Source organism: Rutilus rutilus (genome assembly GCF_951802725.1).
Source record: "Rutilus rutilus genome assembly, chromosome: 7".
In the NCBI taxonomy this organism is placed as follows: Eukaryota; Metazoa; Chordata; class Actinopteri; order Cypriniformes; family Leuciscidae; genus Rutilus; species Rutilus rutilus.
The window spans coordinates 11966361-11983079 of NC_140221.1; the positions used below are offsets into that span (position 1 = coordinate 11966361).

Below are 16719 nucleotides of genomic sequence, written 5' to 3' on the forward strand. Positions count from 1 at the left end.
TGTACTGTAAAATGAAGCCTTGTTAATTTCCATGGTATTAGCGGAATTGTACCATATAACCTGATCATTCCCTTTTCCATATAGTCAGAATTTTTTACCTCGTATGTCCTGCAACGTTACCAAGGAAAACATGACAATTTACTCAGTAAGTAAAGTGCAACTGTACTGTAAAAGGAAGCCTTTTTATTTCCATGGAATTACTGGGATCTTACCCAATAATCTGTAATAGCTAGATTATTGGGTAAGATCCCAGTAATTCCATGGAAATAAAAAGGCTCCCTTTTACAGTAGGCTACAGTTTCACTTTACGTACTGAGAATGTTCAACGTGATCTCATGAGAATACGTGTGTATTTTTACGTAAAGTGTAATTCTACCATACGTACATTTACTTACGTTTTATACACACAGAAACGTATAATACTTACGTATTTACAGCACTAAAATGTAAAATGTTTACGTATTAACAGCACAAAAACGAGCCTACCTACATGCAGTTAAACAAGAATACACTTTAAAACCTTAAAAATACCTTATTTAATCGTTTAACCATTTTAATATTTAGTTTATTTACAGTGAGACACAAAATGCGTTTTCTCCAAACCCAACATAAATTCACAAAAGACATCAATTTTATTATACTTGATATAATCCAAATCTTTAGAATCCATACGTTTGCAAGAAAGAGATCCAAATTCAGCCCTTTATCCAGTAGGGTGAATTGCCCTAATGTGGGACACTGCCTAATGTGGGACACCTAAGGTCTAGTGTTTGTAGGTCCCCCATAAATACATGAATGACAGTGAAACTATGGGTTAGACAAAGCTGTGGTGTCATGTGATCAAAATCACATGACCTATCAAATGTCCAATAATATTTGAGGGTGGAGCAATCATCAAACAGGAGGCACCTTGTGTGAAGACCATCCGAAGGCCAGTGACATAGAGTTTTAACCAGTTTGATATTAAGGAGTTAAATACATTTTAAACAATGCAATCCTGCAACTTTTTAGCCTAATATGCTTATGAAATGTTTGTCCATCAAAAAATAGTCTAACTTTGTGCGTATCAACTATATATTTTATATTTTTATCAAATTTCTTAGTGTCCCACATTAGGAAATGTGGTTTCCAAATCCGGGACAGCATGATCAGCCTAATGTGGGACAGTACTTCAACGAGTCAAAAATGTGTGGTGGGGCATGGTTTGTGGGACAAACATGGTTATTTACATGGTTTTAGTCTTGTAATGCAATATTACAATACTGTTAATGCAGATTTTTACAGTCATGTGAATTTTTTATTCTTGGAGGGCGGTTTGAAGGCTCTTTTGTGCGTGTGCATGCCTACATACGTGTGTGTCTCTCTCTATCTCTCTTTTTCTCTCTCTCTCTGTGTGTGTGTGTGTGTGTGTGTGTCATGTATGTGTCATGTATGTGTAAAAGGTATAGTTGACTTAAAATGAAAAATAGCTCTGAATTTAAAAATGCCGTAGAAAACCAATAAGGCAATTCCACTTTATTTTATGCATCTGATTAATTCAATGAAATGCATTTTAGATCACAATGGTAAAGGTGAGAAAGACAGGGACAGATTGTCAGATGCAGAAAGAGAGGCAGAAACAGGGAAAGGATAAGAGAAAGAAACTTAATCAGTGGAGGCAGGACAGGATGAGAGGAGCCATAGAGGAGTATAGGCAGATTGTTGAGGATGGTGGGGTCCCTCAGCTGAGACTGTTGGCCAGGGCATGGAATGTCCCTAAATCTACTCTCCAGTGAATCTAAAATAAAAGATTTTACTATTCTACATGTATCAATGTGATTTTTTGGTGTTTTATCATAGATTTTTCAGTGTCCCACATTGGGGACACGTTCTGTCCCACATTAGGAAGCTGCAGTTTTTCTCAGACGACTTGCAATAAGAGCACTAATATGTCTATAATTTATCTTATGAATGGGTTATCTGAATTTTCTCTTTTGATTTGATAAGGACACATCTTGGTTTTTTTTAAATGGTAGCCTATTGGGTGTGGATTTAATGTTTTGGTTACACATCGAAATATGTCACAGAAGTCTGAAGTGCAAAAAATGTCCCACATTAGGGCAATTCACCCTAAGTGATCTTCATCTCCATTTCACAGGCTATCACAGGCACAGCAGCGAAGTCCGTAACTGTCAAATCCCGGGCTCGTGATGAATTCAAATTCAAAAATTGTGCCCTCAAGAAGCGTTACGAACCTAGGTTCTATGTATTTCATAACGAGTTTCTTTCTTTCACCAAAGCCCTTAACATAATGAAAAGTAAACAAGCAATGAAACTTCTTAATTTACTTGAAAAATATACTATGCGATCAAAGCCCTAGCTATAATTTTATTTTATTATTTACTTATTTAATTATTATTATTATTTTTGTTGTTGTTGTTGCACCTGCTCCTGTGGAATGTTGAAAAGGATGTAAGCCATATTGTTTGTACATGAGTTTTGTTGAATAAAAAAAAAAAAAAGAAGCGTTACCATAGATATCATATATAAACGCTAGATGTCTTATGGCGCAGTCACTTCCGGCATCGTCGTTCGGCCATCTTGTGACAGTGCTCTGTGCATTAAGGTGAATGATCAGCACGCACACAAATCCTCTTATCTCGCTGAAATCTTGACGGATTTACAAACGGTTTGGTTTCTTACAAACGTTATTAACGTGGCTATAATTCCGAATGCTTGAAAATGTATGTTATAATTTTTCATATGTATGCAGTGTCATAACTACATCTCTGACGTTTATAACAAACCAAACCGTTTGAAAATCGGTAGAAAAATGAGCAAGTTATGGTTATTTAAAAGTACATGCACCATTGAAGTAGTGAGCGAGTACACTGTCGCAAGATGGCCGCCACATATGATATCTATGATATATCATATATGATATCTATGAGCGTTACGACATGTTTTACGGCAGTAAAACTCTCGCCTGTTCGTCCATGTTCGTCACAGATTGCGACATGCCGTATAGCAGTCGGTAAACTACATTTGAAATGGAGAAGCGCGCGCGCACACAGTTGCGAAGCCGGATTAACATTTTCATGGATTAATAACTTAAATTCTGCTCTGTACCTCATTCAAAACTATTATATACTGAAAGAGAGGACTGTGACTGCAACACATCGTCATGTGAACGACTTTTGGTAGCGGTTTTGACATTTTCGCAATAAATAAATTATTGTGATTAAGTTACACGTATGTTGTTTTTCTTCATAATTGTTGCCTATGTAGTTTTCTATCTTTGAAAATTACGTATTAATACTACGTATTAATGAGACCAGGCTGGAATGTTTTAGTTAAGTTGCAGAACACACATGGTAAAAGTTTGTGATTTCAAAAATGTTTAAGCAGTAGCAAAGGATGTGGTAAGAGTCTGGTAATACAATAGAAATAAACAAGGCTTCCTTTTACAGTACAGTTGCACTTTACTTACTGAGTAAATTGTCATGTTTTCCTTGGTAACATTGCAGGACATACGAGGTAAAAAAAAATGTGACTATGGAAAAGGGAATGATCAGATTATATGGTACAATTCCGGTAATTCCATGGAAATAAACAAGGCTTCATTTTACAGTACAGTTGCACTTTACTTACCGAGTAAATTGTAAAAACATTTGCAAGAACATACCCAGTATTTAAGATGTGCCATGACATTAGGGAAAACTGTTCCTGCGGGGTAGTTACCAGGTAAGTGTAAGGTAAATTATTTGATAAACCCTCTATAAATGGGTGTAGCAATGAACAACAACTATGTAAGACAAGGTAATTTATTGGAAACTACCGTCTTAATTTCAAGATAGTAATAAATAAACATGGACTGTTACCAACATAACCCTAGGATAACTACAAATCTAACTTGAATTGATGGGTAATACTGGATGTGTTTCTAAAAATTGGCTGCCTACATTCTGAGGAAGTACACAATTAAATCTGAGTTATTACCAGCCTAAACAGGTAACAAGTACACAGTACTTTGTTGAGTTGATATTTAACAGTGGTGTTTTTTTTCCCTGGTAGTTTCTCTGTAATTGCATACTAATCACCTTAAGTAATTACACACTAAAATACTATAATTTACCATATGCTTACCAGGTAAATACTTAGTAATTAGTTTGTAGTGTCTCTGCATTTACATACTTGTTACCTGTGGTAATTACCAATAACCAACTATAACTTACCATATATTTACCCGGTAAATACCTAGTAATTAGTTTGTAGTTCCTCTGCATTTACATTCTTGTTACCTGTGGTAATTACCAATAACCAACTATAACTTACCATATATTTACAAGGTAAATACCTAGTAATTAGGGGACTGTAAAAGGAAGGGTTACCAAAGAAGTACATTTATTTAATGCCAAGTACACTACAAATACATATACATATTATGTACTTACTATAAATACCCTGCAATTGTATTTTTGGTATACTTAAAGTCTGCTAAATTAGAACAGATATACTATTGTGCAATCATACTTTAGGTACACTTTAAGCATCTTGCATTTAAAGATATTATATAGAGATCATACTGTACTATCCTTACTAAATATTAATAATATTTTTTTTTAGGTTTTTTTCCACTAGGGAAATGTAAGCATATTCTTGAACATTATTAATATTTAATATATCATGGGACCAAAGATCTTTTTAATTATTTTATTTATTTATTTACTTATTTATTATTCATGGCCTTAGATTCATTTACTTAATGTCCTAAATAAACTTTTACTCAATTTATTTGTAAAAATCTAGTTATCTATAGCTGACTATTCGCATACTACGCCTTTGTTACTCAGAAAACCCAATTTAAGATAAATTGATTGGTTTGAGTACAGTTCTGTCAAGCAAAAAAATAAATAAAAGGCAACTTTGACGCTTCAAAAAATTCAGAGCTTGTCAAACTAATCCACATAAATTGAACGGTTTAGTAAAAAAATTCTGATGAGACACGATCGCTTTATATGATGAACATATGTAATGTAGGCTTTTATTCTTATTATTCTGCTTAACTCACAGGTTCACAGGTTCTCACACATCAAGCAAGCATGATTAAGCTTGGGTTTACTATAACTGAGGTGTGTGCACTGATTAGTGTTTATATGTGAATAAAATAAATTAAATCTTTAATAAATTAAATCTGTTCATTCAATAAAGTGATCGATTTTCTTCTGAAAATCTGTACTAAACCGCTCAATTCATACGGACTAGTTTTACAATCTCTTTCTGAACTTTTTGAAGCATCAAATGGAAGGACAATGGAAGGACAGAAATCTCTCAGACTTCTCTTAAATATCTTCATTTGTGTTTCGAAACTAACCCGAGAATTGTCACCACCTTTCTACTAGTGGTGTGTACAGTACGTGTAGCTGTAAAATACTGTATTAAAAAAGAATGCTTCTTAAACTGTTAAAACTAATAAAAGTATATTATTATCCACAACACAATGCAGATTAATAGCAAAAAATACACACACATTCTTCACTGAACTTCATCCATCAGAAAAGTTTAAGTCATTAAACTAATATATATTAAATGAAATATTGAAATGTTCTGATTTCACCATCTGATGCATTAATTACTAAATCACAAAGAAAAAAATATCTAAATGTTTATATTCTTTTGATATAATCATTCCCAATTTGTTTTCTAAAATGGTGTATTTTGAGAGAGTTACGTTACTGTATGTCAATTGCAATATAAGATAGTGTTACATATTTATTTAGTTTCATGTTAGCCGTTTTTAAAGGGGTGGTATAATGCCCCTTTTTACAATATGTAAAATAAGTCTCTGTTGTGTATGTGAAGTTTTAGCTCAAAATACCCCACAGATAATTTTTACAGCATGTTTAAATTGTCCCTTTTTGAGGGTCAGTAAAACCGTGTTGTTTCGTGTGTGTCCCTTTAAATGCAAATGAGCTGCTGCTCCTGGCACAGAGGGCGGAGCTTCAAGAGCTTATGTGTGTTTGCAGCTCCGATTACCTCACACAGACAAGCACTAAAATATCAGAAACTGTTCTGCCTTTTATGTTTAAAATGGAGTCGGACAATGATGGAGAGACTCAAGAAGAAGTGACAACATGTAGATTGCAACAGGACGTTTCTGAATGGTTAGTTGATGAATTCATGTTGCTGATGTGGAGTTAACTATCTTCAATTAGCATATTCTGTCATGATAATCTATAAAATCGCTTGTGTGGGAACTGTTTTAAGATGGCTACAGAGTGACATGCTATTGCATTTGTGTTACGTACAGTTTTGCATATGAAAGACGAATGTGACAGCTTGAGCAGACTCACAAATGTGCTCAACTACAACAACTCTTCCTCTTCTCAACATGGACTGTGTGTTCCTGGGGGCGGGGTTTATGTAAATTTTGGGGTTAGTGATGTCACTAACCCGGGAGGAATGTTGTGTAGTCCCTACCAGTAGTTTGTTGTAGTCCTTAAAATAACGATTTCTTTAAAAGCAAATATCTTCCCCTTTGCTTTGAACTTTGAGCGTTGTAACTTTGCAGGCGTTGTTTATGCTCAAACAGCAACATTACACACTAAGGCGTGTGCCCACTGTCCAGTCGGTCCTGCAAGAATGACAAAATGACAGGATCAGGGAAACAAGTTGACTTCTGCCTTCCCGAACAGACTCGAAATCAGCTGGACTGTCTGGGGATGTAGCCGTTACTTTCCATGTCTATACCTTCCCTGGACAGCAGGTCCACGCTGCAGCTCAGGTGGCCGGGATCATGGACTGCCAAGGAGCCAGCACATTCATGCAGCTGCAAGCCACGAAGACATGCATCTGGCCAATCCACCACGCCCTGCGAGGCACATGGGCTTTTAGCCAAAGCTGAAGTGATCTCATATACAGCAGGCCCAAGCGAAAAATGGTCGCAGCAGCTGGCATCACCCCCAATACCTTCTGAAAATTCTTCAGATTCAAAGACCTCTCTGGCTTGAACAAAGCGATTAGCCAGCACATCCTGAGAATGGGTCATGATTAACCAGTCGTCCAAGTAATTCAGAATACAAATTCATTCCACTCAGTCAAATAAGGGATAAAACTGCATTCAAAACCACATGCCTATAGCCTTTTTGCCACCCAACTTGACCCAGCAGGCAGTGCACGGCACACATTCATGCAGGGCTAGTGGGGCTGCCCTACTTCGTGTTGAACTACTCCCAGAACTGTCTTACACGACTGTTCACAAACAGCAGGCATTCGCCTCTGAAAGTAAGATAACATGACCACGTTAATTGTGTTTTGTCTATGTGCTCTGAGGCACAAGTTATTTATTATATACGAAAAGTATTATTTACAGTGGCTTCTCCAACTTTTCTTAGTGATATTTAGGACCAGTTTACCAGGAAGTGACAATTTTGTTCTCTTCAACTCATTTGATGGAAACAGTGCTTTATTCGCAAATGTTTTGAAGTGAGTAAAGTATATTTTGCAACTTTGGATGGAAACATAGCTAATTTCAAATGAAGTGGGAAAGATATGCTCTGTGCTCAGCAGGCGCCGGAGGGCTGTTTGTACTGTGAGCTTGAAAAGACATGAGGCTTACACTCTGCAAGACGCTGCTAGGGAGTGGGGCCTTGCTTATTCCATGTGAGAATGGCGGGATGAAGGGAGGAAAAAAGCTCTGATATTGAGTTGTTTTTTTGTTTTTTTGCATTCCTTAGGCAGCACAACATTAATACACTTTGCACTGTCACCTGCAACATGCAGGCAAACAGAAGAACAGCCTCTCAGATGAGCCGCTTTGAATTTCGGCTTGTCGCTCATACTAGGCAGCACTTTTCTCCTCACGCCACATCTGTCAGGAGCATGGCAGGAGGTTTGCTGAGGCGTGGCCCTTGCCGCGAAGTGCTTAACTCCCTTCGATCTCACCACCAGCTCAGACTCTTTCCCAGGGGCTGAGGAAGTGGCACTGGCAGGTCTGTCATGTTGCCGAGATGATCGCTGGGTGGACAATGATCTAGAGCTTGTGGAAGGGACAACTCTGGTGCATCTGGGCAAGAAGTGGCTCATGGCCTTAGATTGCTTCAGAGGTTCCAAGAGCCTCTCTGAAAAGGTGCCCATGGTGTTGCCAAGGATGATACCAGTCATCCTTTTCTGAGGCCGTAGTGGACATGGTGTCATCGTCCAAAGCACCAAATGAGATCAGCTTGCAAGCTTCATCGGAGGGGCAAAGACTGTCCTCAGCATGTGAAAACTTAGGCTCAGGTTACCAGGGAACACATAGGCATCGATGAGCCTCCCTAACGTGGGGAAGTGAAGGCACCAGCACGATAGAGATCCTGGTGTGCAGGACCCCAACTTTAATCTCCTCTCAGTGAGGACAGTCTGGTCTATCCAGTGCCATCTCGGCGTGGGAGTGACCCAGGCACAAGACGCATGCGTCACGTCACATCTGTCTGGGAGCTGGATAGGTCCCCTGCTTGCTCGACATACCTTTAGGGCCATTTTCCTTGTCACCGGATCGCTGAAAGAGAGGGGCGAAAAGAGCATTGTCTTGAAGGTGAAAGATTCTAAGGCAATGATGGGCCGAGTTAGAGTTGCCAGTAACAGAAACTGTTTGTCTCCTCCTCAGGTTTCATGGCTCCAGAACTACTACAGAAGAAAGAGTACGACTACACTGTAGACTACTTCACTCTTGGGGTCACTCTGTATGAGATGGTTGCTGCCAAGGGACCTTTCAGGTGTCGTGGAGAGCAGGTACACACACTCATGCATACACTTTGGCTCTCTGTTAAGGGGTCTTCACACGGCCAGCGATTTGCAGTGACGAAGCTGAAGTCATTGATTATCAGTGAGAGAAATTAAATTAAAATAATTTGAAGTGAACTCAACACTGTTTTTTTCTGTATCATAGGTGGACAACAATGAAGTGACACGCCGCATTCTGAATGACCCTGTCTCATACCCCCTGACCTTCAGTCAGGAGCTCAAAGACCTCTGTGAAGGACTGATGGAGAAAGAACCAGACAAGAGACTTGGCTTTAAGAACAATGAATGCGCTGAGCTAAAGAACCAGTCCTTCTTTAAAGAGCTCAATTGGGGGAGACTAGAAGCTGGTATGGTCCATTAGAGTTATAATTAGTGAACAATATGCATCATAAACCACTTAAGAAAAAGTACTATGGTATTAACAAGGTTTTTTAGACATTAGCCGCGTTTCCACTGTCGGGCCAGGGCCGGGCCGTGCTAGTGCGTGCCAGGGCCAGTCGCGTTTCCACTGTCACTTCCGGGGCTTGATCGGGGCTTACTCGGGGCCAACGGCCAGGATTTTTGGCCCGTCGAATACCTTGGGCCAAAGCGGGCCAGCTCGGGCTAGAGGAGTGGTTACCAACAGAGGAGGAGTTTACCGTTGGGAGACGGCAGCGCTGGATGATTCTGTCAGCATTTAAGACTTAAAAATAAAATAATTTAAATCGCGTTCATTTTTGAATGCCTTCTGTTTGTGATGCAAAAGACTATGCGCGCTAGCCGTTACCATAGTAAACAGCGAACGCTTGAAGAAATCAGACCAATCATAAAGGCTATCACAGTCATGTTTTTATTTTATCTGTCATAGCCTACGTCTCGTCTCTTTAAACCGGACTATCAAAAAATAAAGTAACTTTTTTTTTCGGGAGCTTCCTCTGTTTCTCTGACTGAAAATATCTGTATGGGAGTCGAGAGAGTGCTAAAGCTCCTCAGGTCGTATGGCATATATTTGTAGAAATTATCTTTTTTTTTTAAATGTGATATATGTCCTGTAACTAAGTTACCAGATAAAGAAACAGACGCGACTGAAAAAGTAAGTGTGTCCTCTTTCTTTTGTGAAATAGACCTAACGGTAATTTATTATGAGTGACTAATGTGCAATTTTTACATAAATTAATTCATTATGATCAATGTATCACTTTTTATTGTAAACCTGTGGTAAAACATCGATGCTTGGGTTTTAAATATTCAAGTAGCTGCTAAACAAACAAACAAAAAAAGCTAGCAAACGGCCGCTTTTATCGTGTTTGTTTTCAACGCTGTTTCCAGTGATTTCTGATTAGTTTTCTGATAAAACTTCCATTTGTTGGTGAAATGATGGGTTAGTGTGACGTTGTCCCAGAGAGGCGTGTTACAGGCGTGTTTTAGTGAGGCGCTGTGGAGCTTCTGGCCCGACAGTGGAAACGCATGCCCGGTGCTATTGGCCCGAGGCTATTAGCCCGGCACGGCCCGTTTAAAGCCCTGGCCCGGCCCTGGCCCGACAGTGGAAACGCGGCTATTGTATTCTTTAAAGTACCAATATGTGAGTGGTATATGAATAAAATCATTATGTATTATGGTAATCATAAAATCATTTGATAAATATCAAATGACATCTTATACCATCACTGGACCATTGTACTTCAGTTTAAAGAAAATAGTCTTTTTTTCTTTCTTTCCATCTTTCACACAGGTATGCTTCCTCCTCCTTTTGTTCCGGATCCTAAAATGGTCTATGCCAAGGACATTGATGATGTGGGAGCATTCAGCACAATCAAAGGTGTTGTGATCGACAACAAAGACAATGAATTCTACGGTGAGTTTGCAACTGGGAACGTACCAATTCCATGGCAGGATGAGATGATCGAGACAGGCGTGTATGGGGAGCTTAACATCTGGGGACAAAATGGAAAACTCCCGAATGATCTGGATCCCAGCTATGTGGAAGCGAAAGGAGGGGGGTGTGTGCTACTGTAAACTAGAAAGAAGCAAAACACAAAACGAAAAAAAGAAACTGAGGGGTGCACAGGAAATAATTCATGGTGAACAACAAAGGCATGAATTATGTAATTGAATAATGATTGTGTAACTCAAAAGGTCTTCACATGTAGACCTACTGTATGTACATGGACACATGAGATTCTTAAAACTATTACTAAACAGTAAGCAAATTATCACAAGTCTATTCACATATTGTAAAAATTCAGATTTATTTTCCTGATATAAGTAGCTCTGGTGGAAATGCAAAATTATTGTAATGTACATGAGGTTACATTACCGATAATGTTATCTGTATTTGTATATTTACAGTTTCATGAGGGATTTTTTGGTCATGGAGGATGTTGCCATAAAAAGAGGAATTAAATCTAGTAAATGTAAAATGAAGGAACCGAAAAAGTAACACATATCAGCTTACGTGTCATAGAGGAAGTGAGATCCTTGTTTACTTTTATGGTTAAAAAATTGTTTTTTTTAGACATTTCAAAAGATACCATGTTTACTGTTTGTCAATGAATAGATTCTTTGAATATATGATACATTTGGTTGTATAGTAGTGTTATTATAAACTTGACAATAACAATAAAATAATTGTATGTAGGAAAATAGAGTCTTGTGCTTTTATGGTCAGCTATTATGGTCAACAATCAGCTGCTTTGCTGAAATGTTGAACTGGGAGTTTTCAGTTAGTTTAAAGCTGAAGCAAGACATGGAAATTTGTGCCCTTTTTGTGGTATTCAGTTTCCACAGGAACTGTCTTTGAATAGCTCAACAACATTTATATAATATAATATGCTTCAGCCCTCCCGTGACTCTAGGATCAGCATTTTGGAGAATGGATGGATATAATATAATATGGCATTTGAAAATGGTGAACAAGTGACATATTTATTGAGGCAGGTTAGCAAAAGAAGTCTTGCTAGTTAAGTTAATTAAAAAGGGGACACCAGCATCCTATACAGGTAAAAACATCCTAAACATCAGCAGATAGCTTCCTCATGTAAGTCACAATGCTTGTAGAAATTAGACAAATTTATTTTGGATTATACATTTTAAAATAACTGCATCATCTTATGTCCTGGATCTACAGTATGGCACTATATAATGTACAACAGTCCATTTGGTGTGGTGACCTACTTCCCTCTTAGCCCATGTGAAATACCAAAATGACAACATCCGAAAGGAGAAGTAACCATCATTAGCGACATTTATTAAAAACACTTAGAGCAAGTTTGCTCACAAGTTACAATAACACACCAGCGGAGATAAAACATTTCTTGACAAATTGTGTATGGCAGCCCTGATTGCTCAATGAAAGGTAAACAAACTTATTTTCTTGTTTTAAAGATGTTGAACAAAGAGTGACAACAAAGGCTTCACTGACCAAGAAGACTCTACATTTTTTATGCTGAATTCAGCAAAATAAGGGATTTTGTTGCATTAGTTATTGTGTTTGGCAGTTTAATAGTGTGTAATATTGTGCAGTAGTCCATTATTATGGATTTTAATGTATGAATCTTGCTCATTTGGACACGAAAATTCTTTTAGAGAATCAAATGGATAAATCAATCTGTAAACCATCCAGTGGAAAACCTACCATTCCACAGAAACCCAAACTTCCACCAAAACCAAACCTTAATGCTTTACACCAGTCAAGACTCGTTGGTTCATCTTGCAGAGTGGCTCAGGCTTTGCTTAACTCTGAACCAGGAAAAGGCAAGCAAACAGCAATAAACTTCATCAGTAAAGAAAGAAGATACTCTGAAGATATGAGCCAAAATAGAAGGGCTTTGATGGTTGAAGCTAGATGTCCAACCAGGATAGAGGACCAGGATATATCTTCATTCTCAAGACCTAATAAAAGTGGATGTAGAGTATGGGATAAAAAACAGCCCCTGGAAAAAAATTGTCAGCTGGCAGTAGATGATGTGGATGTGGGTCGATCAGGTAATTAATTTTTTTTAATATGAATCTGTGTGTGCTTTATATTGTATGTGATGTAGGTTTAGAGTAATTCAATTAAAACAGTTGAATAAGGTATAGAAGTAGGCTATTATATGAAACCAACATAAATACAAGGAGTACATTTAACAACTTGACACTTTCCTTGAAGATTTCCTTTCCTCTATTATGTAAACCTTTACAGTATTTGTCATTGACGTAAATGCAGGTAACTTGCAAGGAGGATAAACATGTTATATGCAGTGCATTACTGGCTGTTGAGAGCATGAAACCATTGAGATTCAAGAGACATTTCAATGCTAAATGTTCAAATTTTGCCTACATTTTTATGAGTTACTGTTTTTGGTAACACTTTCTATGAAGACCATGCTTATAATGAATTATAGCTCCATTTATACACATTTGCTTTTTCAATGTGCATGCTCATAATTGCTGACACTGATAACAATAATTCACTGATTTTTAAGTATTAATTAGTCAGTCATATGGTCCCTATTGAAAAATCAATATACTAAAATGTATTTGAAAAACATTTATTTTATGTTTAGTGTATGACAAATGCATTTGCATATTTATGTACTTAATATAAACACTGTGCAATTGTACTTTTAGTATGCTAAGTTGGTACACTTAAAGTCTGCTAAATTGGAACAAGTAATTTTAGTACTTAATGCAGTTTAGTTATCCATAAATAGTGCTGAGGTCCAACTAAAGATACACTTATGTTTGCTTGCTAAAGTGGAACTATTGCAAGTATACTTTAGGTACATCTTAAATATATTGCATTTAAAGACTGATATTATACAAAAACCGTAGTATCCTTACTAATATTGGCATTAAAACACATTTTAGGCTTAATATTAAGAAATGTGCATTTTGCTATGAAGAAGTACTCTAAATAAAGTTTATTATTATATTTATATCAGTAAGTCTCAAGCGATATGTCAGTAAATATCAATATTAGTAAGGGTCAATATTAACCCTAAATGCTAGTAATATTACATACTAGCAAAACACTGCAACAGTATTTTTTAAAGAATAATTCCAAACCGCTATAAACATCTAGATGTGACACGCCGCTAGCAATGAGATATAGATTTTAACACATCAAAATTAGTAGCCTATTCATGACATCTAATGCAAACATTAGCTATTAAAGACATAATTGATAACTAATTGGAACAGCAAACAAGTGTCTCTGGAACTATTTTATATTTGATCATTAATAAATCAGTGTATAATCTATTTTTATAGAATAGAAATGTACTTATAGTATATATGGGGCTATAATTCATTATAAGCATAGGCTTCATAGAAAGTGTTACAAATTTTTGTCTTTGGGATGCAACTTGGTGTACAATGTAAAATATGGGTATTTAAGCAAAACCAACTTAGGACCACTGGCTTAGAGCATTGTAGAAGGCAACTGTTATGCAAGTAAAAATAAAATTTTTAACAGCCTATTATTTTACCAGTAAAAAATAATAAATATAATAAAATAATCTGATTCTGTCAGATCTGTTAATAAGCTTAATAAAGCACCTGACCACCCTTCATTCCCTCAGCTCCTGATGGCAGTGAAATGAATAACTCTGTGAGTGGCACCATAGAAAATCATCAGGGCTCCACTGCACCACCAAAATCCTCAGAGGAGAAACACTGTCATTGCATCTGCCACCTTCAAAGGCCTGGTATGAAACTGGTCTGGGTACCTCTACAGGATACTGTAATTGAATCAAAGGAAATCAAGAGAAATGAGTTTCTAAAAAATGAGGATGTTTTACACTTAACCAGCAATGAAGTCAGTAGGTCACAAAATAGCCCATCTTGCCATACAAAACCCCAAGTATTGCCTCCGTGTGTAAATTGCCAAAGCTTTCTGCTTCACCACAGCCCTCACAAATTAGCAGGAAAAGGGTTTGTATACGCTGATGAGTCATTTCAAAACCATTCAAAACCCCCTGTGCCACCAAGGACTTATCAGTCCTCTGATTATCAAAATAGCCAACAATATACACAGCTTGACCACACCGATGCTCATATATACTTGGATCTTTTGCCATCAAACGACAATAAAGTTATTGCTCCAGCTGTCCCCCCTCGTCCTCCCCCAAGACTTCCTCGGCACCCTCCACTAAAGCAAAAGAAAGAGAGGCGGACTTCTCAGCCAGCATTGGCCTGTGTGGTCTCTCTTAGAGGAGGCGGTCTACCTATCAGAAACACCAGCAATTGTGAGCGTGGAAGATTGTCTCGCCCTATGCCTGTGCTAAACCCATCAGGTGAGCACAGAAGTTTTATTAGAGAAAAAGTGTGCATGACTTTAATATTTACTGTCCGCTTTTAATGGCTAAGATTTTGCCAAGAATGACATATTCTTGAATTAATGCCTTGTGTTGATCCTGGAACAACATTCTTGTCAAATAAACAGTTTCAACCTTGTTCGTAATCCCAAACATTATGGTAACATTGTCCAAGCCCCTACCTCTAGACCCTACCCTAATTGCTCTAGGAATATGTCCTTCTTGCTGAAATCATTGTGGACAATCAAGATATGCTATCAGTTACTCTATTTATTTATTATTATTTTTCAAATATCTGCTTTTAAATGCTTTATTCATTACTCAAAAATGAAACAGATATATGTCTAGATGTCTGGAAAGCTGTTATTTTTTCTGTTTTTTATAGGTGAGAGCTATGAAAATGGGAATTTCGAAGACTGGGAGTCTATTGACACGAAAGAGTAAGTTTACAGTTCTCATAAGTGTGCAAATAATTTTTGGGGGCTCAGTAGGCTGTTAAAAGTTGTGTCTTTCTTTTAGCATAGACAAGAGAGTAAGCAAAACACTAATGTTTTTGATATTGTGTGAAAATAATGAAATGATAATGACAGTAGCTTACTAATCTTTTGTTGGTGTACTGTCAGATATTGTTGTTACCCCCTCTTGTGAACAGGACTTCTGTTTTTGACTATTTTCAGTGCACTTTGCAAACTAACTTTTGTTGTTATTTAAATGTGATACACATAAATGTAAGAGATAAATAAAACACACACACACACACACACACACACACACACACACACACACACACACACACACACACACACTTTTTATCCTGACTTGCTTTAATACACCATCTTTCAATTAATATTCTATGAGTTTAATTTACACATCCTCTTTCCCTGAAATAAAAACCTGACATATCCAACTTTTACGGATTTGAAAAAGAGAGGTTTAATTTCTGACTCACTGCTAGCTGGAAAGTCTGATACGAGGTGGTGAGAATTACCTTTTTTGTCTCCCAGGTTTGTTGTGAGTTTAGGCATCTTTTTCTGATGAGAAATTACATTTTAAAAAGAACACTCTTTGTCATTTGGCCTTTATGATCTGTGACTGATACTGGTTTGAGCCCAGTAATGTGTGGCCAGGTTAAATAGTTGTAGGTCTATTGCAGGCTGTGTGACAAAACAGAAAGCCCACGGAGGATTTCCAGTGACTGGGAGCCAAACAGTGACTATGGTGAGATACCTAAATGACTGTATACATAAGACACACAAACAAACACAAGCACGCACGCACGCACACACACACACACACGCACACGCACGATTTAGCTATCTTCGTGGGGACTCTCCTTAGACATAATGATTTTTATACTGTACACTCGATCCCCTCCCTATAGTGAAAAATAAATATGCTACAATATATTTGAAATACAGTTATTTTATTCTAAGTACACTACAAATACATTTACATATTACATACTAAATACCCTGCAATTAGCCTGGAAATCCAGACCCAAATCCAAAAGATTAAGGGTCTGGCATTGAGTAATGAAAATCGCCCAACTCGAGGGGCGGCACCAAGCATGCATTTGAAAATCTCACTGCACGCAGCTGGATAACACTACGACCAATCACTGTCGTGATTGCGCTGTCACTAGCGCTGTCGTCATCTGTTTAGCTCGCCTCTGGCCCGC

The 16719-nt window shown here is 37.5% G+C and overlaps 2 protein-coding genes across 5 annotated transcripts in view; both read left to right on the forward strand.

The window, feature by feature from the left end:
- grk1b (G protein-coupled receptor kinase 1 b) overlaps positions 1-11375 on the forward strand; it is a 47908-nt gene extending 36533 nt beyond the window's left edge. The window contains exons 6-8 of the mRNA XM_084414854.1: positions 8627-8751; positions 8909-9110; positions 10475-11375. Of these exons, the coding sequence (XP_084270980.1) occupies positions 8627-8751; positions 8909-9110; positions 10475-10758 (611 nt within the window). The 3' untranslated portion in view covers positions 10759-11375. The remainder of the gene's footprint in view (positions 1-8626; positions 8752-8908; positions 9111-10474) is intronic.
- A 586-nt stretch (positions 11376-11961) lies between these two features.
- arhgef15a (Rho guanine nucleotide exchange factor (GEF) 15) overlaps positions 11962-16719 on the forward strand; it is a 29989-nt gene continuing 25231 nt past the window's right edge. For 3 of the 4 annotated variants that reach the window (XR_014628019.1, XM_084414855.1, XM_084414856.1), the window contains exons 1-5: positions 11962-12097; positions 12328-12726; positions 14307-15020; positions 15427-15481; positions 16195-16259. Coding sequence is in view for 3 of the 4 variants with exons in the window: in XM_084414855.1 (XP_084270981.1) it covers positions 12091-12097; positions 12328-12726; positions 14307-15020; positions 15427-15481; positions 16195-16259 (1240 nt within the window). In the remaining variant the exon portion in view is untranslated. The remainder of the gene's footprint in view (positions 12098-12327; positions 12727-14306; positions 15021-15426; positions 15482-16194; positions 16260-16719) is intronic. The other variant, XM_084414857.1, reaches the window with a different exon arrangement.